Below are 27,040 nucleotides of genomic sequence, written 5' to 3'. Positions count from 1 at the left end.
CATAGCAATGGTCGCGCTACTCTAGTACCGTGTGTCGCGCCATTGGCATAACTCGTGGTGCTGCATATGGAAGTGACAGTATTACTGGCGTGTGCTATGTGTGCACCACAGTATTACCGGCATTTCATTAATCTACCCCAATGTGAGTAAAAGAAATCTACTTTCTTTTAGCGGTCTGCCTGCTTGTTTGCTTTTTGCACCGTAATGACAGAAAATGGAGACTAGAGGGGGGAATCACACTAACATCTGCGGGAATCAGACAATTCCCTGCAAATGTTTTGTGACACAACTGTGGGGAGATGTCTGGAAGATCATAAAGCCTTTTGAAATTATGTTCTGCGGGCAGAGCGGTCAGCACTGAACCTATTATGTGGGCCATTATGTGTGCCACCGCACTCCACAGGAAGAACCAATCAGTTCTCGTACAAAGAGGTGGCATCTCCTTTCCTGAATACCGCATGAAATAGCGCTGATGATGGGATAGTGGGAAGAGTTTGGACAGCAGAAAATGAAAATGGTGCTAAAGCCACCAGGCAACCAGGTACTTTCAATATCTTTAATGCAAAATGTACAGGAGTGAAATGCACTGGTTGGGGAAGCATTTCACGGGCATCCACCAGCTCCCTCATGTCAAATTGGCTCGGTGCACCTCTATGTGTACTGGTTTTTCTTTAGTTTGCTTAAAAATCTGGAAAGTCTTCTCTTTGAGTGACTGCGATGAGTGAGCCTTCTGTTACCCACCTTACACTGCCAACTGAAAGCAGTTCCATTGTAGTGTTGCTCCTATTTCCCCTCCCTATGGCTGCAGCACAGTTTGCTCTGTTATACCGGCAACACCAGTGGTGCTTGTGTATGCACTTCAAAGAGGAATTGTCAGCTATAAAACCAAATTCCATTTAAACACTGCACAGTGTTTATAATGCTGCCAGGAATCTGCAAGCATTCCAATCTATTCAGAAATGTCTCTGATGTAATTATCTTATCTCAGTCAGCCAGGCTCTGTTCTCTCGACATTGCCGAAGACCGTGAGAGATGGAAGCTTGTCATCTCCCCTCCCACATTCCTGCTCCTCAGTGATTGGATGAGAGCAGTTCATTGTGACAGGCTGAGCCGAATCTGATCCTGTGCTCACGTGTTTAGAAAGCAAGCCAGAAATCGCACTGCAGATTGGAGGAGAAAAGTAAGGGAGGAAAACGCATCAGGATTTGGCTTCAGTCTGTGGGAAAAAGAGATGAATACTGCCAGGAAAATAATTCTCTTAATTTACTATATAAAATTCACTGAAATAAAAATGTGGACAGTACAATACATGTTATGTAGGTAGATCAAGTATTTATCTACTTATATACAGTGTTTTTTTATTTTTTTATTCCTGGCATGGTATAGGTGACCCTGCTGCTTTAAGACTTGGTGAGCAGATCCAGGGCCAGTATATCCTGAAATTGAGTGGACAGGCATGCCAAATCAAAGTACATGTGAACTAACTCCCACCAAATATTACTAAAAAAAAAGCCAGGTGACCATCAGCAGTGGATAAAAACAGCTGTCTTGTCTTGGGACCCATTTCATCTTAATCTGTTTCTGTTATTCAGTCATCCAAGAAGCGCATGGATGTCTTATGGGGATGACACCAACTTACCATTAGGCTCTGTTCTAGATGGTGTGCTAAAAGCGACCAGGAGGCCTGAAATCTGAGTGGCATCCTATGAACCTATGGTGCTAAATAGTTGTTTTATTTTAATTAAAACTATGTATTTCTTTGATCCTATGGTTTACTAAAATTATGTACAAAACTATCACACTTTGTAACAAATGGAAGGTCTTTGCCAATTTTTTTTTTTTGTTCTGTTCAGGATTCACGACTCAACAATCTGAGATTGTTGTCTCAGCGTTGGTAAAAATCATGCATACTAACATGGACCTCATATACCAGGACATGGTTTCCAAAGTGCAACAGGTGAGAAAATAGAAACCAAGGGTTCATATAGTGTTTATAAACAAAGCCCTAAAACAGGCATTTTATGCAGTACATTTATTTGCCTCTTTGGTACAGTAACGTGAAGCAATGTTTGTCACTGTGAATCTGAATTGGGCATGCATGAGTTCCCAACTGCTCTTGCCCAGTAAATGGCATGATTGATGATGTACACAAGTGAGTTCTGTCTTTTAACATTAGTGGTTTATAAGCTGCACAAGCCCAGTTAAGAATTGCTTCTTCACCTCGGTGAACACCTGGGAGGCTGTGGGTGGTAAAAGTCCAAGAATGGGGCATAAGAGGGACACTATAGACTATGAGCAATATGAGGGGTGTTGGGTACGTGTTCTTGCACCCCATTACTCTAATTTTTAAACTTTCAGCACACTTCAGGCATGCTTTAAAATTACTTGAGCACTTAATTGACAGAATTACTTCTTGTGAAGCCATAACTGTGTGGCTGGAGCATGTAGGCTTCTGTCTCGGATAAAAAAGGCATTTTTGTTCTAAGTGCTCCAGTCTACTGGAACTTGTACTAGCTAGCTAATCTACAGGATTTTAGAAACAGGGCCCTTTCCTACTATATTCAAAAGGTTCTCCCGTCACACACCTTTCCAGGTCCGATAGACAGACCTCCGTGCCGGTGCCCACCTCCTGCAGGTACACCACCCCTGCACAGCCGTAGTCAATGTACGAAGTGGAGACGGCACACAAATGGCTTCAGTAGCAAAACTGTATTAAAGCATGTAGAGGCACACACGACATGTTTCTGGCGGAGCCCTTCCTCAGGTGTGCCACACCCAACACCTGTGACCCTTAAATACCCACCCACAAAAAGTCATGAGACCAACATAGTCACCTGACCAATTTGTCATCACTAACAAACAATACAATTTCCATCTGGGGAACTACACTGACAGTGTCTACCCCAGTTAACTGAGGAAAAGATCACCCAGATACTGTCTTAATACATATCCATACATTTGTATACATTTTCAACATTAATTCATCATAATCATAGGTATACATCTTTCTTAGCTAGAAACGATACCCCTCCTGATAAAGTCCTGTTCCATACAATCTGTGCAGACAGTTTCACCCTAGGAGAAAAGGACATTATAGGAAACACTTTAGGCTCAGGTATTCATTTAGGCCATTAGGACATACACAGTTGAATTTTCTTATCCAATTCGCCTCGAATTGCAAAAGTAATTTTTTTCTATTACCCCCTCTAGTAAGTACTGGCACATCCTCAATCACAAACCACCTCAACTGGCTCGCCCTGTGGCGATGCTGCAAAAAATGTCTAGAGACCGAAGTCTCATACTCTTTTTTTTACCCAATGCGAAGTTTGTAACATCTCTCTTGTGCTCTTGTATCCTCTCTTTCACTGGTCTTTCCGTCTTTCCAATGTATACATACCCACAGGGGCACTTGAGCCCGTATACCACATAGGGACTCAAGCATGTAAATCTGCCCCTAATTGGTATGCCTGCACCAGTGGAAGGATGGGAAACACTGCTACCTTTTATAATAGCACCACAACAGTTACAACTTAGACATGGAAATGTGCCTTTTCTAGCGCTCGGGGTCACATCCCTCTTTTTGATAGCAATGTCAGACCTGCAAACCCAATCTTTTACTGACCTGCCCCGGCGGTAAGCAAACACAGGGGGTTCAGCAAACAATTTGCCAAACTCCCTGTCCTGCCTAAGCAGAGGCCAGAACTTCCTCACAACCGAGCGTATCCGCTCGGACATATAACCATAATTGCACACAAAGGGCAATCGGTCAGAAGTGCGTTTTGCCCTTGGCAACAGTAATTCTTTTCTAGTAAGGGATCTCACCTCATCACTCACTTTTTGAAGAGCATGTCTATCATAGCCTTTTTCAGCCATTTTTTCAATCAGGCCTTCCGCTGCCTTATCATAATCCGCAATTTCCGTTGAGATGCGCCGGGCCCTCAAAAATTGGCCTTTTGGGATGCCCTTCTTCACCGTGGCCGCATGAAAACTATCAGTGCGCAACAAATTGTTGCGCTCTGTAGGTTTCTGATATAAGCTGGTCACAAGTTTACCACCCTTTTTGCTGATCGTCACATCCAAATAGTGGATGCAACCGGTGGACCACTCAGCTGTAAACTTAATGGTGGGGTGTGCCAGATTGGCCTGCTCCACCATTTCCTCAAATAACTCAATGGGGCCATTCCATAACAGCAAAATATCATCTACAAAACGAAAAAAACGAAAAATATGTTTACATATAAACATGCTCTTCTCAAGATCTGTGAGAAATACATTTGCAAACGATGGAGCAGCAGGCGAGCCCATACTTGTGCCTTGACACTGGATGTAGAAGTTATCGAGGAATCTAAAGTAATTGGAACGTAAAATCAATTCCAAAGCATCAATTTTAAAAAATATTTTTGTATTTGGAAGCGTCGTTTCTAATAATTTCTCTTCAATCTGTCGCATGCCCTCCTCATAAGGGATTGATGTAAACTAACTCTGTACATCCAATGTACAAAGCACAAGGTTCTCTGGGATGGTACCTAGCTCCTCCAATCTGCACAGCAGGTCTTTCGTATCTAACAAGCATGTATCCACATTCTTCACCAATTCCTGCAAGTGCGAGTCAACATATTTGGCCAGTGGGTAAAGTACCGACCCAATACCTGACACGATAGGCCTGCCAGGTGGCGTATCGAGGCATTTATGGATCTTTGGCAAAAGATACAATATAGGTATTTGTGGGTTTTCTACCTCCAAGAAAGCTGCTGTCTGCCTATCCAGTATGCCATCCTCCACCCCCTGCTGCACTAACATATCCACCTTTCTTTTAATTTCACATGTAGGGTCACGATCACACAACCTGTAGTGGCCCTCCTGATCTAACTGCCGCTGTGCTTCAAGAATATACTGGCACCTATCCTGAACCACAATTGCTCCTCCCTTGTCAGCTTTACAAATAATAATCCCATCATTCTCTTTAAGACTTCTCAAAGCATCCCTCTCCATAGGAGACAAGTTATTGAACAGAGATGACTTGTTCTTCTTATCAAACTGTTCCCATAGGCTGCGCACCTCATGTAACACTGCTCCTTCAAAAAGATCAATGGAATTGTTCGCAATGTCCGTCTCCCAATTACTTTACTTAAAGAATGGTCCCTTGGTGACACTGGGCTTATCTGCAAAAGTCATCCGCAGTTTAATAGACCGGACAAATTTATAAAAATCCACTTCCCATGTGAATAGGTCACCGGACGCTGTAGGTACAAACCACAGACCCTTTGCCAGTACACTCATCTCTGATTTCGTCAAATTGTACTGTGAAATGTTAATAACTGGGTTGCTTACCCCCTCTAGCGGTTCCCTCCTCGTTTCGGATAGTCGTCCCGAGGTAGTGGCTGTCTGGGGTTGCGTTTTGGATTCACTTGAGCCTCTGCCCCGCCGATGCCTCCGGTGTCCGACTCTGTGCCTGCCCCCTGAAAATCCTGGGAGGACCCCACACTTGACTCCTCCAATTGGGATTCTCCAGAGGTCCCAGTCGGCACACCACCTTGGCCTCCACCTCGTGGAGCGCCTTTACGGGGACGCCGGCGATGTTTCACGGGCTTCGGCCGGCCTGGCTGGCCACTTCCTGGTTGCGGCTGACCACTTCCGGGTCGCGGGTGAGCACTTCCGGGTCGCGGATGACGCGGCGGCCTACCTCCAAATCCACGGTCTATTGGGACCTGCTGCGGATCTCCCCGGGCTGCGCATCTCTCCTGCTGCCAGGTATAGACTCTTCCCAGCTTGTAGTCTTCGATATCTCTGCGGATTTTTGTTTGTTTCACTGCTGCCAGGTCCTTCTTTAGCGCTGCTAGCTGCGTATTATGTTCAGCATTCAATGTAGTATACACTGTTGCGCACTGATAGTTTTCATGCGGCCACGGTGAAGAAGGGCATCCCAAAAGGCCAATTTTTGAGGGCCCGGCGCATCTCAATGGAAATTGCGGATTATGATAAGGCAGCGGAAGGCCTGATTGAAAAAATGGCTGAAAAAGGCTATGATAGACATGCTCTTCAAAAAGTGAGTGATGAGGTGAGATCCCTTACTAGAAAAGAATTACTGTTGCCAAGGGCAAAACGCACTTCTGACCGATTGCCCTTTGTGTGCAATTATGGTTATATGTCCGAGCGGATACGCTCGGTTGTGAGGAAGTTCTGGCCTCTGCTTAGGCAGGACAGGGAGTTTGGCAAATTGTTTGCTGAACCCCCTGTGTTTGCTTACCGCCGGGGCAGGTCAGTAAAAGATTGGGTTTGCAGGTCTGACATTGCTATCAAAAAGAGGGATGTGACCCTGAGCGTTAGAAAAGGCACATTTCCATGTCTAAGTTGTAACTGTTGTGGTGCTATTATAAAAGGTAGCAGTGTTTCCCATCCTTCCACTGGTGCAGGCATACCAATTAGGGGCAGATTTACATGCTTGAGTCCCTATGTGGTATACGGGCTCAAGTGCCCCTGTGGGTATGTATACATTGGAAAGACGGAAAGACCAGTGAAAGAGAGGATACAAGAGCACAACAGAGATGTTACAAACTTCGCATTGGGTAAAAAAAGAGTATGAGACTTCGGTCTCTAGACATTTTTTGCAGCATCGCCACAGGGCGAGCCAGTTGAGGTGGTTTGTGATTGAGGATGTGCCAGTACTTACTAGAGGGGGTAATAGAAAAAAATTACTTTAGCAATGCGAGGCGAAATGGATAAGAAAATTCAACTGTGTATGTCCTAATGGCCTAAATGAATACCTGAGCCTAAAGTGTTTCCTATAATGTCCTTTTCTCCTAGGGTGAAACTGTCTGCACAGATTGTATGGAACAGGACTTTATCAGGAGGGGTATCGTTTCTAGCTAAGAAAGATGTATACCTATGATTATGATGAATTAATGTTGAAAATGTATACAAATGTATGGATATGTATTAAGACAGTATCTGGGTGATCTTTTCCTCAGTTAACTGGGGTAGACACTGTCAGTGTAGTTCCCCAGATGGAAATTGTATTGTTTGTTAGTGATGACAAATTGGTCAGGTGACTATGTTGGTCTCATGACTTTTTGTGGGTGGGTATTTAAGGGTCACAGGTGTTGGGTGTGGCACACCTGAGGAAGGGCTCCGCCCGAAACATGTCGTGTGTGCCTCTACATGCTTTAATACAGTTTTGCTACTGAAGCCATTTGTGTGCCCTTTCCTACTAGCAAACGCAATCGCAATTGCATTTGCACTTGCAAAAACTTTCCACTTGCTACGATTGCGACGTGACCCATCGGGAGTGAAATGCGATCGCACCAATTATCGTGTAGCCCAACGATTACGTTTTACATACAGTAGAAACGTGCTATTGGAAAAGTGCATCTAGCAATTGGCAAAACGCCAGTTTTTGTTAAAGCGGTATTGTCAAAATAAAAATCAAATTTCAACAGCAACTGGTCTGAGTGTATTAAGTGATAGAGGCTAATCCTGCATTCAAAACTTTTTCTGCTGTTATGGTTTGGAGTTATAAGAAGGTAGATGGAGGCTGGCACTTCCAAAAATAGGCTCTTTTATTGAAAGATTAAAAGCATGTGGCTATACGGCGACAGCCCGCTGTTTCAAGACTCAGCCCTTCTTCAAGCCGAAGTATCCACAAGTTAAAACATCATACATCACACTTATGTAGTATAACACCCACCTGGCAACCAATCAATTCAAAATTCGTGCAGCCAATCGTCTCCACCGGTGTCCTGGCGGACCTGAGAGAGAACTGATGGTCTTACATGCAAATCAGTAGCATCACACATAATGGGGGGTAGAGCGGCGAAAACGCAGCATAAACACACCTCCCTAATCGATATTCACTGCAGCAATCAGAGGAGACCAATAGGAACAACAGAACAAGTGTCAACAGTTCGGGCCCCTCCCATAAGCGTACATGCGTCACACGTCGCGTACAAGGCTGACGTGTGTCATGCTGCTGAAGCTCCCCAAGGTCCTCCCCACTGGGCGGGCAATGCGCAGCCAGCTGCCACATAACACGGAATGGAGTGAGGCGGCCATGCGTCGCCGTCCCTCACACTGGGGGCGGCACGTAATCTGTTGCGGCGGACGGAGGGACGGCGACGCATGGCCGCCTCACTCCATTCCGTGTTATGTAGCAGCTGGCTGCGCATTGCCCGCCCAGTGGGGAGGACTTTGGGGAGCTTCAGCAGCATGACACACGTCAGCCTTGTACGCGACGTGTGACGCATGTACGCTTATGGGAGGGGCCCGAACTGTTGACACTTGTTCTGTTGTTCCTATTGGTCTCCTCTGATTGCTGCAGTGAATATCGATTAGGGAGGTGTGTTTATGCTGCGTTTTCGCCGCTCTACCCCCCATTATGTGTGATGCTACTGATTTGCATGTAAGACCATCAGTTCTCTCTCAGGTCCGCCAGGACACCGGTGGAGACGATTGGCTGCACGAATTTTGAATTGATTGGTTGCCAGGTGGGTGTTATACTACATAAGTGTGATGTATGATGTTTTAACTTGTGGATACTTCGGCTTGAAGAAGGGCTGAGTCTTGAAACAGCGGGCTGTCGCCGTATAGCCACATGCTTTTAATCTTTCAATAAAAGAGCCTATTTTTGGAAGTGCCAGCCTCCATCTACCTTCTTGTTTGCTGCCGCTGGATCCCATAGTGCGGGGAACCTTTGAGGCTTGGGCACCCTATCCCTCTCGTCAGTGAGTGCCACTCTTTTTATCTTTATAATGGTTTGGAGTTATCACATACTTTAGAAGCACTGGCCCTAGTGCCAAACAGTGCCAAAAAGTTGAATGCTGGGAGTTCTTTTGAATGCTAGGAGTTCTTTTTATCTATAATATATTCCTCCTTTTCCATTTATTTCCCTGCCTAGCTGATCACTCGTGTTTACAAGCAAGGCTGAGGTGACTCAAGTGATTGGATGTGTAAATAAAAAAAAGACTCTGGGAGGAGGGCAGCTAATGAATACACAACGAGGAAGAGAAAGGAGGGGGAAAAACAAGAGTCTGGGAGGATATGATGTCAGCATTAGCTTGGCAAAATGGCCACTGCCTGCAATAGGATTTTCTGCTTTTCCTTTATAAAATTCACAGGAATCATTACGTGGATAGCACAATACATCTGTTATGTAAGTAGAAGTAGTATTTATCTACTTATATATGTGTTTTTTATTACTAGGTTAGCATGGTGTCGCTTGTTCTTTAAGCAGATCATGGCTAGTGGAAAAGGGCCCTTACTCCCATTACTGGGAATGAATGGCTCGCTGATGGGGGTTTACTTTGTTACCGTAATTAGAAAATCAGTTTCATGTAATTATATTTGTTAGTGCACAACTTATTTTAGGAAATAGCGATATCTACACCGCTGTAACCTCAATATAAAGATGATAACTTCATAAGGGAGTCTGACATAATAGGGTATATTTGTTGAACCTAGACATATATGCCTGCTCTTCTAATATTTCCTTGCAGCTAAGCTAATGCAGGGCTTATGCATTTTTCATTACAGGAGATCACTCTGCAGCAGGTCATGTCACACATAGCATCGGTAAAAAAGGATATGATAATCCTGGAGAAAAGTGAATTTTCTGCTCTCAGAACACAGAATGAGGTACCCAATGTACACCAAGTGAATACGCATTATTGAGATATCCTAGTGCTATAAATCTGCTGCTTTCCAAAGAGCACTTTTGTTCAAATAACACAGTGTTACTCTATACAGCCATTTTGTCTTTGGTTACAGGGGGGGGAAGGGTTAGAACCGCTGTCCTATGTTTATGGTGGTTTGTATATTAGCTGTCATCTAGGACAGCAAGAAAATGAACATCTTCTCAGTGGTGAAACGGATGACAAAACCTTTTTTTTTTTTTTTTTTTTTAAAAAGTGGCCTTTTATTTGCTGTCTTCACACCTTTGAGGAGATTTCTCTGCTTGCTGTCATAATGCCTTGGCAGGTCATGTGACTAGTACTGAAACCCAAGCATTCATTATTTTATTTTATTTTATTTTATTTGCATTATTTAATGGGGGTTTCTTTTCTGTTAATTTGGTTCCACTTTACAAACATAAGCTAGCAGGGCTATTTCCTAAGCCAAAGTGCAATTAATACAAAGTGCACTTCATATTAATCAGCATGATTCAATGGCGTTTTTGGACTGTAAATTTTGATGGCTGAAATAATTCATGATTGTTTGAGCTGTCACTTGTATGTCTGTGCAGGCATTGTCTATTTTCTGAGCCTGACACACTATAATATGGGCAATAAGCAGTCGGCCAGGCTGGATATTTTCAGCCAATTACTTAAGTACTATTACTATCTTCCTGCATCTCCTCCCTGCTCCATAGGACATACAGTACATATCGCTCACCAGCTAGGCTAAACATGCCTAAACTGTCACTGCTTTCTAGTAGTGTGTCAGCAGACAGAACTGCATATCTGTATTTGCCTTTACTCTGATTAAATGATCCAGAACATATTAACATGTACAGCAATGGCCAGGTAAGGAGTACTGGTATTCAGGGCCGGTTCTAGAAAGGCACATATGAGGGGGCAGTCAAAAATGTGAAGGGGGCATCATGTTTGAGTACAATTTTTTTTTCAGTAATGCTAGTGCGGCAAAAAATGGGTGTGGTCATGACATGTGGGTGGGGTTAACTGTAATTTAATGCGTAACAGTGAGGCGGCAATGCAAGAACCATTACTTCCAACACATAAAATGCAACAACCGTTATCTCCGACACATGAAATGCAAGAATTATTACCTCTGACACATGAAATGCAAGCAGTGCTTCACCATAGAAATAATCGTAATGCGGCAATCTTTCACCGTTAAATAATCGTACCACAGCAATGTTTCACCATAAAATATCATAATGTGGCAATCTTGCACCAGAAAATAATCGTAATGCAGCAGCGTTTCACCAGATAATAATTGTAATGCGGCAAAGTTTTACTAGAAAATGTAATGTGGGCAGTGTTTCACCATAAAATAATCGTAATGTGGCCAGCGTTTCACCAAAAAATGATTGTAATGTGGCCAGCGTTTCACCATAAAATAATCATAATGTGACCAGTGTTTCACCATAAATCTTAATGTGGCAAGCATTTCATGATAAAATAATCTTAATGTGGCCAGCATTTCACCAAAAACTGATGCCCACCTGTTAAAAAAAAAAAAAAAAAAAATTTACTTACTTGCAGAAGACTCCTCTCCCTGGGCGCAGCTTCTCCTGACGATCTGCAGCTGCACAGCCAGCCTGCGAAAGTCCCACGCTGACAGGCAGAGAGCAGGACTATGGGAAGATGGCACCCGAAGCCCTGTACTGGAGATACTATTTGTACAAATAGTCTCCAGTACAGGGCTCCGGGCACCATCTTCCCGTAGCCCTGCTCTGCCTGCCGGAAGACTACGGTGAGCTGCAGGCAGGGCCGGATTTGTACTTTTTCCCGCCCAAGGCCAGCTGTCTCCAGCCGCCCTTCAACTAACAGCTCCCCCCCTTAGAACTGAGTTAGGCCTCCACAGGTTCCAGCATGCTCTCCTCTATATAGTATTGGGGTGCCTCCAGAGCCAGCTGCCGAGCTCCAAGGCAGAGTAAATGCAGCTGATCACACTCACCTGTCCAGCCAGTAGGCTCCTCAGTGTGTGTGCTTCATCCTCATGTGCTGTCAGGTCACAGAAATAAGGCACCTGCGAAGATGAAGACCGAAGCACGCAGAGCAGTGCGCTGGTTGGACAGGTGGGTGCATTCCACTGCGAATACTTTGCAAGGGCCCCGAGGACCTTGGGAGTCACCCCCAATACTATAAGGAGGAGACGAGGCATGTTGGAAGATGTGGGGCCTCTATGTAAGAGAGTGAGCCTGCTGGGAGCTATGGTGCCTCTATGAAGCAGAGTAGCATGCTGGAAACTGTGGAGCTTCTAAGGAGTAGCATGCTGGGAGCTGTAGTACTATGGAGGGACATGCTGGTAGCTGTGGTGCCTCTACAGTGGGAGATTACACAAATGAGCCACCACCTAATGTTGCTTCCTGGATTGGGCTACAGGGGTCAGACCAGGTACTTACAGATTAGCAGCAGAAGGTATTTTCACCCAGGCATGGGATCCTACAGCGTGCAGCCTCGCTTCTACTCAGTGGGGGAAGCTGCCTCCCCCTCTCTCTCCCTCATGCTTTGGGCTGGCAAGAAACTTCAGAAGGGAGGCTAGCGTATGTACAAGGAGCTGCCACGACCCTCCTGATCTGTGCACGGAGGTCTCACTCCCTGCTTGTGCTCTCTGGGGTGTGGCACAGCAAGACCTCCGTGTGACCAGCTGATTGTGCGGTCCATGCAGGGTGTTTCTCCTCTCTTTAGCCGCCCGCTGATAAAATAATCGTAATGTGGCCAGCGTTTCACCAAAAAATGATTGTAATGTGGCCAGCGTTTCACCATAAAATAATCATAATGTGACCAGTGTTTCACCATAAATCTTAATGTGGCAAGCATTTCATGATAAAATAATCTTAATGTGGCCAGCATTTCACCAAAAACTGATGCCCACCTGTTAAAAAAAAAAAAAAAAAAAAAAAATGTACTTACTTGCAGAAGACTCCTCTCCCTGGGCGCAGCTTCTCCTGACGATCTGCAGCTGCACAGCCAGCCTGCGAAAGTCCCACGCTGACAGGCAGAGAGCAGGACTATGGGAAGATGGCACCCGAAGCCCTGTACTGGAGATACTATTTGTACAAATAGTCTCCAGTACAGGGCTCCGGGCACCATCTTCCCGTAGCCCTGCTCTGCCTGCCGGAAGACTACGGTGAGCTGCAGGCAGGGCCGGATTTGTACTTTTTCCCGCCCAAGGCCAGCTGTCTCCAGCCGCCCTTCAACTAACAGCTCCCCCCCTTAGAACTGAGTTAGGCCTCCACAGGTTCCAGCATGCTCTCCTCTATATAGTATTGGGGTGCCTCCAGAGCCAGCTGCCGAGCTCCAAGGCAGAGTAAATGCAGCTGATCACACTCACCTGTCCAGCCAGTAGGCTCCTCAGTGTGTGTGCTTCATCCTCATGTGCTGTCAGGTCACAGAAATAAGGCACCTGCGAAGATGAAGACCGAAGCACGCAGAGCAGTGCGCTGGTTGGACAGGTGGGTGCATTCCACTGCGAATACTTTGCAAGGGCCCCGAGGACCTTGGGAATCACCCCCAATACTATAAGGAGGAGACGAGGCATGTTGGAAGATGTGGGGCCTCTATGTAAGAGAGTGAGCCTGCTGGGAGCTATGGTGCCTCTATGAAGCAGAGTAGCATGCTGGAAACTGTGGAGCTTCTAAGGAGTAGCATGCTGGGAGCTGTAGTACTATGGAGGGACATGCTGGTAGCTGTGGTGCCTCTACAGTGGGAGATTACACAAATGAGCCACCACCTAATGTTGCTTCCTGGATTGGGCTACAGGGGTCAGACCAGGTACTTACAGATTAGCAGCAGAAGGTATTTTCACCCAGGCATGGGATCCTACAGCGTGCAGCCTCGCTTCTACTCAGTGGGGGAAGCTGCCTCCCCCTCTCTCTCCCTCATGCTTTGGGCTGGCAAGAAACTTCAGAAGGGAGGCTAGCGTATGTACAAGGAGCTGCCACGACCCTCCTGATCTGTGCACGGAGGTCTCACTCCCTGCTTGTGTTCTCTGGGGTGTGGCACAGCAAGACCTCCGTGTGACCAGCTGATTGTGCGGTCCATGCAGGGTGTTTCTCCTCTCTTTAGCCGCCCGCTGAACAGAAACAAGCTCCATCATGAAAAGCAATGCGGGCGGCTGCGGATGGACAACAGAGAGGACTCTGAACATGAGTCAGTGGCTCTAGCTCCAGGTGCACAAGGAGTCCAGCCTGCCCGTGGCCGCCCACCGCTTGCCAATATTCTGCAAACTTTTAATACATAGCGGTCGTGGACGGAAGGACTCTGTGCTGCAAGTGTGTGTTTGAGGAGGGAGGGGGAGAGGCAAGCAGAGAGGGAGGGGGAGAGGCAAGCAGAGAGCGAGGGGGGATGAAGAGCGAGAGCAGACTGCAACTGGTGGCCGAGTGAGCCGCGAGTAGCCGGCTATAATTGTTAACACTCTACCCGCTTGAACACACATTTTCTGCCCTTTAGCCTCCCCAACCAGTGCTGAATTTCTGGCGCCCTAGGCCAGGGCCTATGTGGGCTTGCCAGAAATCCGGCCCTGGCTGCGGGGATGAACTGGCACGGCGTCTTTTAGACGCCGCAGTCAGTTCACCACGGGGGTCCCACAGCCTGGCCAATTGAAGGGGCAGGACATTTGAGAGGGCCCACCCCCCTCTCACCCCACACTAGAGCCGGCCCTGCTGGTATTTTAAAAGGAAATAAGTATAGGTGACTCCATATCTCTGTCAATACGGATTACCTTCCTTCCAGATAAATCACATATTAAACTTATCATAAAAACAATTGCAATATAAAAACGCTTTTTATTAGGCTACTTTGCTTCCAAGGAAGCACACCGCTTGCTCTGTCTGTCTAGAATCGGGACCAATCGATTTTAAGCCATAAAAATCTTTCAAAATATAAAGAGAACACACAAATTTGTTATTACAGTACCAAATCAGAAAATGCATTATAGACCTTACCCCCATTACATATTCACATCTGGTCAGAATCAAGAAAATGATATTTTTTATCACCTTTTCTCCCCAAATAAGTTACATTGTAGTATTAAAGTCTGTCTTCTAAAAAACGTTGGCGTATATGTACTAAACTGCGTTAAGCAGAAATAAATGCATAAAGTCTTAGGCACGATGAGTAGCACATTGCATGTAATGTATTGAGTTCTGCTCTACTCTTCATGCAGTAAAACTTTAGGCACATTATTCTGGTTAGTGTACTTTAGTGCATACACCCAAATATAGCTTTGTTGACTACAAAACCAAGGTGCTTTTATCTGTTTCTACAGCACACCTCCAGAAACCTGAAAAATGGTCGGGCATATTGGGATTTTATAGGGAACCTGAACTGACCTGAAAAATGAATTTATGAACCTACCCGGGGCTTCCTCCAGCCCCCCGCAGCATCCTCTGGGTCCCCTCTTTTCTCCTGCTGGCAGCACTGTTAACTGCACGACCCGGCCAATAGTCATACGCAGCCCATACGCATGTTGGTCTCAATTGCGCATGCGCGAATCTCAAGAGTGAACTGCGCATGCGCAGAATGCTCATGGATACAGATATATGAACAGGTGCACATGTGCAGTTTCCCACGACTCCTGTGCAGTTGACCGTGTCGCCAGCGGGAGAGCAGAGGGGACCCAGAGGATGCAGAGGAACCTCACGGACTACAGGGGCGGGAGGAAGCCCCAGGTAAGTTCAGAAATTCAATTCTCAGGTCAATTCAGGTTCCCTTTTAAAACACACCTGAACTAAGAGGAACATGGAAGCTGACCTATTTTTTTCCTTTTAAACAATGCAGATTGCCTTGTTGCTGTCCAGCTGAGGCTCTGTGTTTAATACTGTTAGTCATAGACCCTGAACAAGCACGCAGATCAGTTTTCTGACTGAAGTCTGGCAGGATTAGTTGCATGCTAGTTTCAGGTGTGTGATTCAGACCATACTGTAGCCAAAGAGATCAGCCAGACAAATGGTATTGCTCAAAAAGAAATAAATATGGCAGGCTCCTTATCCCTCAGAGTGTATGTGTACTTAAAAAACAAACAAAAAAAACCCTAGGTTAAGAAGCAATTAAGGGAATTAATGATGTGGCGCAGACTGTTACGTGAGTCATGTAGCTCCATTTTTTTTTTCGTTTAAAAAGTTCTGAATGCCCTTTTTGTGGAGGCACTCTTCACTTTCCTTAAAATGCAGCAACTATGCCCTTGACCCATGCTATCAAGTATCCAGCTTTCAGTACCTTCTTGCCCATATAAGTATACAGGTAAACAACAGGTAGCTACTGTAAATAACATGATGGCCAGTTTTGTGGTTTGTAGGGGACACAGCTGGCATTCGGCTACTAAAATAGTCTTTGGCTGCAGGGGTTATTTGGGCATTTGTCTATTAAAATACTTAAAACAACTGAAACACTTCATTTCTGGTGGGCTAGGTTTGATGACAATTATTAAACAGCCAAAAACTTACTTACAGTACTGGAAATGACAAAAGGGAAGTATCAGTTATGGTTATTAGTTAGGGTTAAAGATTGGTTTAGGGCAGCCTTTCTCAACCTTCTTACCCTGGGGGAACCCTCCGAATATTTTTTGGATCTCAAGGAACCCCTGCATTAGTGGGGGGAGTGGGAATGTATGGCCTTTTAACCACTTCCCGACCGCCGCATGTACAAATGGCGGCCGGGAAGTGGATCCCGCAAAGACCGCCGCATGTACAAATGGCGGAGGTCCTTGTATGGGCATGGGCGGAGCGATCGCGTCATCCGTGACGCGATCCTCCGCCGGGGATCGATAGCCAGACATTAAGCCTCCAGCTCGACGGCCACTTAGCAGCGCCGGCGAGCGGAGGAATCTAAATATCCGCCAATCAGTGCGTATAAGGCACTTTGTTAGGTAAACAAAGTGCCTTATACATGCTTCCTCCTCGCCTCGTGGTCTCATTGTTCCAGAGACCACCAGCGAGGAGGAAGCATTCCGTGAGTATACACAACAGTGCTTTTTTTTGCCCACAGCCCCCCTGATCTCCCACCCCAGCCTTCAGACCCTTCCCCCTGATCACCCCAGCAGACCCCTGCCAGCACCCTGGCACCCCTCTAAAACCCCCACCCCCCCACCTGCCACTAACTATCGACGCTATCCCTTAGATTAGGTCCCTAACTGCCTCCTAATCACTCCTGATCCCCCCCCCCTACCTTTAGATCACCCCCAGACCCCATCCCAGACTACCCCCCTGTATACTGTATACATCTGTATACAGCTACCTTACCCCCTGATGCCCCTCTGATCACCTGTCTATCACCTGTCCATCACCCCTCAGCACCCCCACCCATCAGAGCAGACCCTAACTGCCCCGCGGGGGCAACCGATCACCTGCCCAGACCCTCCATTGCCCTCAGACCCCCCTCCTGATTACATCCCCTGCGCATTGTTTACATCTGTCCTCCCCAGCAATTACTAACTGATCTTCGATCAGTAACCCCCTGTGTCTGCCTCTCATCAGATCAGGACTCAGTCTGCCCCGTGCGGGCTCCTGATCAACCCCCCACCCCCTCAAATCGCCCTCAGACCCCCCCTAATCACCGTCCGAGTGCATTGTATTTGACTGTGCTGTGATTGTATTCAATTGTGCTGCGATTGTATTCGATTGTGCTGCAATTGTATTTGATTGTCTCGTGATCTGCTTCGATTGTCCCTTGATTGTTCCATTGCCTCTGAGACCCCACTTCCCGCCACCCCCAACCCCCTCCTCCCTCCCCCCCCCCCCCCCGCCACCTCCAACCACCACCTCAGATTTGCTTGTGCTGTGATTGGATTTGATTGTGCTGTAATTGTATTTGATTGTCCCGTGATCTGCTTCGATTGTCCCGTGATTGTTTGATTGCCTCTGAGACCCCACTTCCCGCCACCCCCAACCCCCCCCCCCCCCACCACCTCCAACCACCACCTTCCCCCCCACCACCTCCAACCACCACCTTCCCCCCCCCACCACCTCCAACCACCACCTTCCGAGTGCATCAGATTTGCTTGTGCTGTGATTGGATTTGATTGTGCTGTAATTGTATTTGATTGTCCCGTGATCTGCTTCGATTGTCCCGTGATTGTTTGCCTCTGAGACCCCACTTCCCGAAACATAAGGCCTCCGTCACCTAATCTAGCGCAGATAGCTGTGCGATCCGAACGCAACACGTACGATCGCACGCCATCTGCGCTACTATGCGCTGCGCTGCAGATCCCATTCACTACAGTGAATGGGATCTGCGCTGCGATTTTCAAAAAATGTGCATAAAGAAGAGAAGGATCCGGGCACCAGATGAGCTGCAAAGGTTCACCGTTTTATTTCATCCCACCACAGACAGATACACACACCCAGGCAAAGGCCTGACAGCTGTTTCGCAAGCGCAAGCGCTTGCTTCCTCAGAGACATTTGAATCTTGGCCGGAGGCGCGGTGAGTTATCACCTTTACCCCTCAAAAGTCGGCCAGTCCACATCTAGTGGCAGTCATAGCCATTCCCTTTTTATTGCATTTGAGATTTTCGAAAAATGCATGCAGTAGTGCGATAGCGCATCATACTGCTGCTCAGCGCATATGATGGGAACGGTAGAAAGGCTGTCTATGCGCTTCTTGCGTGTCACACACTATGCGCGCTGCCAAAATGAGCATGGCAGCATGCATAGTCTGAACGAGTCCTAAGGAAGGGACTCATGTGTCAGGAAGGGCTTATAATTAAGATTGGTAGTTAATGCTAAACATCAGAAAAAGGGTTAACTCCAAGTGGGATAGTCGGGGATAGGCATCTGAGGGATTTTCATTGCAAATGATTGGTTAGGCTGAAAGAAAGGGGAAAAACAATGAAACCACTGCTGAAAACTGCATTGCTTAGCCAATACCCTGCTCTGGTGCCAAAATAACTTGCAACAAATTTCACATACATGTCGTATCATGCCCATATATTACAAGACTGTACATCGCTTCACATTTAGTCTGAGACTGGTTATAATAGCATAATGCACATTAGCAGAAAGTACCGGTAATGTTTAACTACTGTTTTATTTCTCTCTCGGCCAAGAAAGTAAAAATTGAGCTGCTGCAACTGAAGAAACAGTTATCAGTAAGTTTTTGTTTTTTTTAAAATCTTTTTGTAATTTTCTAACCCTTTTACAGGGTGTTTATTTTAAGGCCCCTTGCACGCTGCGTGACACTGTGTTACTCCTCCCCGCCGCATCCCCACCACAAGGGTCATGCAAATCTATAGAGACTTGTACGCTTCACGCGATGTGATGTGGTGGGCCTGAAGTATCCAAATCACCGCAATTCCGTCACAAAGGCTGCAGCATGTTACTGCATGATCTGTGCCTAACGTATGGATTATGCAAGGCAATAGGTGACGTAGTAAGTGTTCACGATGGGAAGGTGGTGCGATGTGGCGTGCATTTGTGGTGCTACGGGAATCCCAGTGACATACTCCCTGCCCAGCAGGGAGACTGTCACTGGGTTTGGTCCAGTTCCAAGCTGCATGTATTAAACTAACATGAACATTTGCATCACTTTAGAAATATTTCGATCCCATTAACCATCTCTATATTCTATAAATGTTAAGACAAATGCTATTCCTAATTATTGTCATGGCTTTGATGATATTTGTCATTAAGTAATGAAGAAATTCATGCTTTTTACCATTTTCATTTCTTTAAGGATGAAATCGTCAAAGTTAGAGCAAACAATAAAATAGACTTTAATTCAGAGAAAAGCCAAGTAAAAGAAATGGTATGTACACTAACATTTCATATACTGTATGTTCATTTACTGGGATGTTGCACTGTTTTGTGAACCATGATGAAGATCTTAAATAATGATGCCACACTTGACATTTAAAGTGTTAGTTACCATAACATGCATTCTAGTGCTAGTTCAGCCTCCAGTTTTTTAATGCTTATGATAGTACGTTTCCATTACTTAATAATGTACAAAGGTGGTTTTTTTTGCAATAAATATATTTAAAATACCCGGCTCCTGCCTCCTACGTTGGTCCCCTAGCTCACCGTTGACAGTAAAGTGGAAGTTCCTTATCCAGCATACATCATGTAACCTAATCACCTGACACAGCCTATCCTCTCCTTGTGCTGAAAGAGACCTATCTACAGTATGTGCACCTATCATCATCTGCAATATGAAACAATTTCACTTTTTAAAAAAAACAAACAAAAAAAATCTTATTTAATGGAAACACTAGGAAGGGTAGCAGAGCTTAAATGTTTTTAACATTAAGCACAGGGAAAAGGAGATAACTATGTTCAGTAGTAGAGCTGCAGTGATGGACGCAAAGAGGTAAACTCCAGAGAGGGAAGAGTGTGTTGCTCAGGAGATTTGTGCACACAAGAATAGACTGGCTGCTTATCTCTTCTATCTCCTCCCTGACTATCTCATGTGGGTGATGAGAGAAAACAAGGAGTTTGGATGGCTGTCTCTACTATAAAATTTAATCTTTGGAGGAACCAGCAGCCAGAAATTTCAAATATATTTTATGCATAAATACCTAATTTAGCCAAGAAACAGTGGTAGCATTACAACTGCTATTCATTTTTTAAGCGGCAAATGACAATCAAAGCTCTCTGTGGGAGACTCCACAAGAGCCTGTAGAAGCATACCTCAACCATATGCTGACCAACCCTGGGAGGGGTTTGGGTGGCAGTACAGACCCGCCCCTATATCTTGGTAGAATGGAGAGTTTAAAGTGTACCTGTGGTGAGAAAACTGTTAAGTTATACATATCTGCATAATCTGTAAGGTCCCAGGGACTATGTGGCCACTTGTTATGCCCAGCCTCCACTCCATGCTGCCCCTTTAGGCCCATTCATAGCTCAGACTGGTTCAAATTAGAGTGGGGCACATGGAATGTCCACTCCCTCATGGATCACACACCCGAATGGCTATGAGGGCATGCCACGAAAAGACATAGGTATGTGTGGGTCAGGCTGTTGGCTTGGCAGAAAGCAGGAGAGGAAGACAGGTGAAATTATGTTTTTTGACTCTATTAATCAGTGTACTCTGCAGAAGGGGTGTGGAAGTCCTATCCAATCCTTGTCCATTTTTACTAAAGTGAGGTGGTCAACATTTTTGGTAGAAAGGCAAATGTGCTGCTCACTCCCTCCCCCCATGCCCCCACCCCATTCCTCCAAGCTACACTGGACACTCTTTCTGACTAGACACTTGCAGCAGGACAGGCAAGAATCTGAATGGCATGTTCTGCCAGCTCTGGACACTGCAAGTGCCAGATGCCCAGTAGTGCAGTAGGTCTTCATTTTTCGGGTTGTGCTGACACTGGAGGCCTGGGTAGTTGGCAAGAGAGCGCTGCACTATTAGGTTCATGATGTGGGCAAGGCAAGGGTTACGTGTGAGTTTCCCAGAACACAGGGCTGCCAGCAGATTAGCCCCATTGTCACACACCAACTTGCCTAACCGGAGTCTGTTTGGAGTTAGCCATATGTTCTCCTGCTCCTGCAGAGCACTTAGAATGGCTGTGGTCATGTGGCTGAGGGGGCCGAGGCATCTCAGCGTCAGTACTGCGTAGTAACGTTTCCCTTGGGTATCAAATTTGGAAGCATGTTGTTGCTGACTGGGATCCATGCTTCCATGCCAAAGTGACCCTGAAAGAAGATGTTTTTGAGGCAGAGGATTCAACGGAAGAGGTGATAGTGAAGGGGCGAGGAGATTGCATGCCATTGAGCTCTTGGTGGTACTAGGTACGAAGGCCTTGTTGCTGCTTCTACTTCTTCCCCTGCTGCCACCAAAGTTACTCAGTAAGCTGTGTAGGAAATAAATCTTCCCTGTCTACGCTCTCTACGCTCAGTTTTTCAGGTACACTTTGCCACAGAGTGCTGCAGCACCACAGACACATTGGTTTGTAAACATTCATGCAAGGCATAAACACATTTCTGTGCAAAATACTGCCAGTTGGGCATGATGTGTTGTGGGTTAGCACAGAAGGAAGTGTAACAGAACGCATTTGAGTCCACCAAGCCTGTAACGCAGGAGCTCCAATGCCAGCAGCTGTGCAAAGGCAATGGCCGGATTATTGAGCTTTGTTTTGGTGTCATATGGGCCATATGTTTTCTTGTGCTCCAGCATCTGGGGATGGAAGGTTGGATGCTGCTAACCCCAAATATATTAGACAATGAGGTGGAAGATGATGGCAGTGATGGTGAAGATGGTTTCTGGTCTTGACTCCTAGCAATGTGGCATGACTCCTTGTCAGTAAAGTTGGCAGCTGTAATGGGAGACTTGTTTGGAACAGCAGTGATGCAGTAATCAAATTTGTATAAACACGTATTTTGTAGTATATACAGGCGCTGATCCAAACTTTATCTCATGTGTATGTTCCACCAGCTGCTCAGGATAAACCACATCCACAATCGGTTCCAAGAAAAATGCATACAAATCCACAGCGCTTGGTACTCAAATCGGCATCTGCAGTAACCCCACAGTGCTCAAAAGCATATTTCCACAGTGACCATCACCAGAAATAAATTGAGAAAGGTCACTTCTCCATCCAAGAATCACATAAACATTTATTAGAAGCTGAATCTACATCACATATACAATGACTTACTTCCAGGGTCCTTTTGACAGGGACCCTTAGTAGTTAAAAGCTTATAGTGTAACCCAGTACACATTTAAAATCCAAAAAAACGATCTCATATAAGTTGCCCAGTCTCCAGTTCCTACCGGTTTCGGCCTTGCGCCGTCATCAGGGAACACTGGAGACTGAGCTGTGGGCAAAATATATAAAGATTACCTTGTAATAACTCGATCGGGGCCATTGCAGGCTCTCAGCAGAAAGTTTTCCACTTGCCGGTAATGCGCATAGCTGATAGGCTCATTCCAGTCAGGTGGTTAGGTGCAAGTGGCTCTGGGATGGTGTGACATCACTACAGAGCTGGGGCAATAATGCGATTGGTCGGGCTGGTCACATGAGCCAGCATGCTCGCGCGTAATTGGCTGAAAGAGACGCTAAGGATGTTCGGAAGTGTAGTTTCCAGTCTCTCCACGCTCAGCAACTCAATTACATAAAAATAACACAACAGCATGGGCAGCACGGTGGCGCAGTGGCCAGCGCTCCCGCCTTGCAACGCTGGGTCCTGGGTTCGAATCCCAGCAATACTTAAATAAATAAAATAAATAAATACATACATTAAAAGGCACATATTACTAAAAAACATATACAAATTACGTAGTATATTGCACACCCTATAAATACACTTAGAACGCTGTCCCCCATAGAGTTCCCTTGGTTGCTGCCATCTTGTAAATAAATAGATTATTGCACTCAGGAATTGTCTATAAAGCAGTTTATATTAAAATCAATGTTCAAACCTCTTGGTTGCATAGTCTTTAATGTAAAAATCCACTTAGTTTCAAGTTTGTATAATTCTCTATCTTTATTTGATCCTCTCCAGTCTGTTTTTACTTGGTCGATGATACAAAATTTTAAAACTGAAGGATCTTTGCTATGGACAGTTTTGAAATGATTGGGGACAGAGTGGTCTATTTCAGCTTTTCCAATATTGTAGACATGTTCGTATAGTCGCCTCCTGAACTCTCTCTCTGTTTTTCCTACATATTGGAGCCCGCATGGACACTCCAAAAGGTATACCACATACATACTATTGCAATTGTAAAAACGTTTAATCTGAAATGTTTCTCCTGTATAATTACTAGTAAAAGAGGTGATCTTCCTTGGTTGGTTGGTACATGTGCGACATCCAAGGTGGGAGGTGGGAGTTTGCCCCTAATGAACAAGAGATGAAATATGTGTCAAAGGACGAGTGGCAGAGATTTTTTGATGACTGTGGGAAAGAATTAATAAAAAAATTGCTGAAAAATTGCTGAAAGCAAAAAGACTGCGGATGCTAGATTTTAATAAGACTATAGACGAAATTAAAGAAAAATTAAACCCTTTTCGTGAATTAGAGGACTACAAAAAGATTTCGGGTAACTTGCAATAACACCTTAAAAAAGTGGATGAGGACCTTAGACACAAAAAGCAAAAGAAATATGTCCGGGACTCTAATGATTACAGCCAAAAAACAGTTTACAAATGGCAGTCCAAACCTATACCAGCAGTACCCACTGCCCCTAATAATAACCCAAGACCTAATATACCCCACCCTCGGCCTGAATATCGTGGCCCCAAAACCCCGTGGACCCCGATCGCAAAACAATTTAACTATCCCACCCCCTACCAAAATCATCCTCCAATAAGACCTAGCAGACCCGCATATGGGATTCCGAAACACTTTCAGATTCCGAGACCCCCAGTAGTTCCACCTAGGAGACCTTACAATATGTATCCCAAAACCTACCCTAATTTCCATCCCCAAACACGACCACACTGGAAACCAAAACCGAGGTACAATCCAGTAGTACCCCCACCCAAATACTATCCTCCAGTGTACAACAGATTTACAGCACTTGACTCCCCTGCGGTAGAGAATTCTGCACTGAGTGAGGACCCTAACAAACATTTTTTAGAGAAAGTCCTACCCCAAAAAGAGAGGAGGAAAAGATCGTTAGAAGAAGAACCAGAGGAAATAGGGGAGGCATCAAATTACAAAGGAGAAAGCAACAAAAAAAATGAAAGGAAGTTAGGTGAAGGGATCTTCAACTTGAGTAGTAAAACCTTGACTGAATCAGAATTAAAATTATTGGACAAAGGACTAAAATATGCCCCACCAAAACTATGAATAAATTCCAAATGTTTGAAGATGCGCATAAATTCGCAAGAAGAAGGGTATAAAAAAGTTTTTTTTCTACAAACCCAGCACCAACCACCTCAACAGTGGACACTAGTGTAAGCGGGCAGTACTTAAAAAGTGGTTTGAAGAATCGCTCTACATTCAACCCTCAGTTATCAAATAACCACTCTATTGAAACCTTTAAATCGCTGATTATTAGAGATATAGAACATATGCCAATTAAAACAAAGCGAACAAACAGAGACTTGGAGGTAGCTATGAAAGCACTAGCAACCAATAGAAATATAACAGTGAAACCTGCGGATAAAGGAGGGGGGCTGGTGATCATGGATACTCCAAAATACATTAATATGGTTAATGTGCTGTTGGAAGATAAGCAAACATATCAGGTTCTGAAAACAGACCCAGGGCCGAGATATCATCAGGAATTGACCTTACTGGTGAAAAAGGGAGTACAAAAAGGACTGATTATAGAGAAAGAGAGCAAATATCTGATTCCGTCCTTTGTAAGAACTCCTGTATTATATTGTTTGCCAAAAATCCATAAAAATTCAGAAAATCCCCCAGGCCGCCCTATTGTGAGTGGAATTAACTCAGTAACATCTCGTTTAGGACATTTTTTTAGACACTTTTTTGCAGCCACTTGTTTTAAAAATTCCTTCCTACCTCAGAGACTCTAAACATCTTATTGATATTTTGAACAATTTTGAATATACAGCACCGTATTTTTTGGTGACTGCAGATGTATCATCTTTATATACTGTGATTGATCAGCAGGCAGCACTTAAAGCAGTGGAATACTATTTAAGGGAAACTCCGGACTTAAATAACAGTATGGTGGGGTTCCTCATAGAGGCATTAGATTTTGCTATGAGTCATAACTATTTTGCTTTTAATGGTACTTTTTACAAACAGGTAAAGGGCGTGGCAATGGGGGCGAGGTATGCTCCCAGTCTAGCTAATCTGTTTGTGGCCAGATGGGAGGACATTTTTATCCATGGTGCACAACATGAAAACCTCTGTCTATGGAAAAGATTTATAGATGATGTGTTTTTTATTTGGAAAGGGGATGAAGCATCATTGAAGGAATGTATTGTTTTTATTAATCTTAATACTGATAACTTGATTTTTAACTGTGAATATAGCATGGAAAAAGTAAATTTCTTGGATTTAGTCATTAAGAATGAAGTGGAAAAATGCAGTACATCAACCTTTTTCAAAACGACAGACCGTAATAGCTATATTCCGTTGGAAAGTTGCCATCACCCCAGCTGGCTTAAAGGACTTACGAGGCGAAAAAACGTAATTTTGGTCTTTACCTGTTTACTATGTGAATCCATAGGTGTGTTACAATGCGTCCTCCGTTGCATTCCGCCTCAAAAGTATCTTTTATATTCCCCCCAGGCTACGACCCGACCCCACAGCACGGGTCGTCTCCTATGCCACATTCAAGATGGCCGCCGCAAAGATCCGCGGCTGCGCAGTACGCATGGCGGAGACTGCGGCTGCGCAGCTCTCCGCCCTCGCTGTGAGCGCGCCCGCTGTCACAGTAGGATGACGCTAACAGCGAGTACGCGGCTGGGCGAGGGTGGAGAGCTGCGCAGCCGCACTCTCCGCCATGCGTACTGCGCAGCCGTGGATCTTTGCGGCGGCCATCTTAAATGTGGCATAGGAGACGACCCGTGCTGTGGGGTCGGGTCGTAGCCTGGGGGGAATATAAAAGATACTTTTGAGGCGGAATGCAACGGAGGACGCATTGTAACACACCTATGGATTCACATAGTAAACAGGTAAAGACCAAAATTACGTTTTTTCGCCTCGTAAGTCCTTTAAGGCAATACCATCTAGCCAGTTTTTAAGGGTTTTTAGAAATTGTACGCATAATGAAGATTTTTTTACTCAATCGAATGTTTTAATTGAACGATTTGTAGAAAAAGGATATGATTTTGATTGTTTAATGAAATTGTGAGATGAAATTGGCACACGGAATAGATTGGACATGATCCAAAACCATGGCACAGGAACAAGACAGAATGTGGAAAATCAGTTCAAATGTGCTTTTATTACTGATTTTAATACACAATATAGGGACATTAAAGGGACTCCGAGCTCTGAAAAAAAAGGAAAGTTGTACTCACCAGGGGCTTTTTCCAGCCCAGTGCTGGTCGGGAGGTCCCACGCCGGCGTCCCGGCTCCTCTTCTTCTCCCCGCTCCGGAATGGCTGGCAGGCCGCAGCCCGGGCGACACTCTCCCGAGTGTCGGGCTGCTTCTTCCGCATATGACGCGGATTACGTCACACGCCGGCCGCCTCGCGTCATCACGGCGGCCGGCGTGAAAGTACTGCGCATGCGCGCTTTGTTCGCGCATGCGCAGTACTTTCACGCCGGCCGCCGTGATGACGCGAGGCGGCCGGCGTGTGACGTAATCCGCGTCATATGCGGAAGAAGCAGCCCGACACTCGGGAGAGTGTCGCCCGGGCTGCGGCCTGCCAGCCATTCCGGAGCGGGGAGAAGAAGAGGAGCCGGGACGCCGGCGTGGGACCTCCCGACCAGCACTGGGCTGGAAAAAGCCCCTGGTGAGTACAACTTTCCTTTTTTTTCAGAGCTCGGAGTCCCTTTAAAAGGCTTGTAGGGA

At 45.5% G+C, this 27,040-nt stretch overlaps 1 protein-coding gene across 1 annotated transcript in view; it reads left to right on the top strand.

The window, feature by feature from the left end:
• Positions 1-27,040, top strand: part of MCUR1 (mitochondrial calcium uniporter regulator 1) — a 57,715-nt gene that overhangs the window by 11,083 nt on the left and 19,592 nt on the right. The window contains exons 3-6 of the mRNA XM_068236922.1: positions 1,854-1,957; positions 9,526-9,627; positions 18,721-18,762; positions 19,347-19,418. Coding sequence (XP_068093023.1) covers positions 1,854-1,957; positions 9,526-9,627; positions 18,721-18,762; positions 19,347-19,418 — 320 coding nt within the window. The remainder of the gene's footprint in view (positions 1-1,853; positions 1,958-9,525; positions 9,628-18,720; positions 18,763-19,346; positions 19,419-27,040) is intronic.

Source organism: Hyperolius riggenbachi, chromosome 5 (genome assembly GCF_040937935.1).
Source record: "Hyperolius riggenbachi isolate aHypRig1 chromosome 5, aHypRig1.pri, whole genome shotgun sequence".
In the NCBI taxonomy this organism is placed as follows: Eukaryota; Metazoa; Chordata; class Amphibia; order Anura; family Hyperoliidae; genus Hyperolius; species Hyperolius riggenbachi.
Note: the sequence above shows the minus strand (reverse complement) of the source record. Positions and strands in the feature narration are given on the sequence as shown.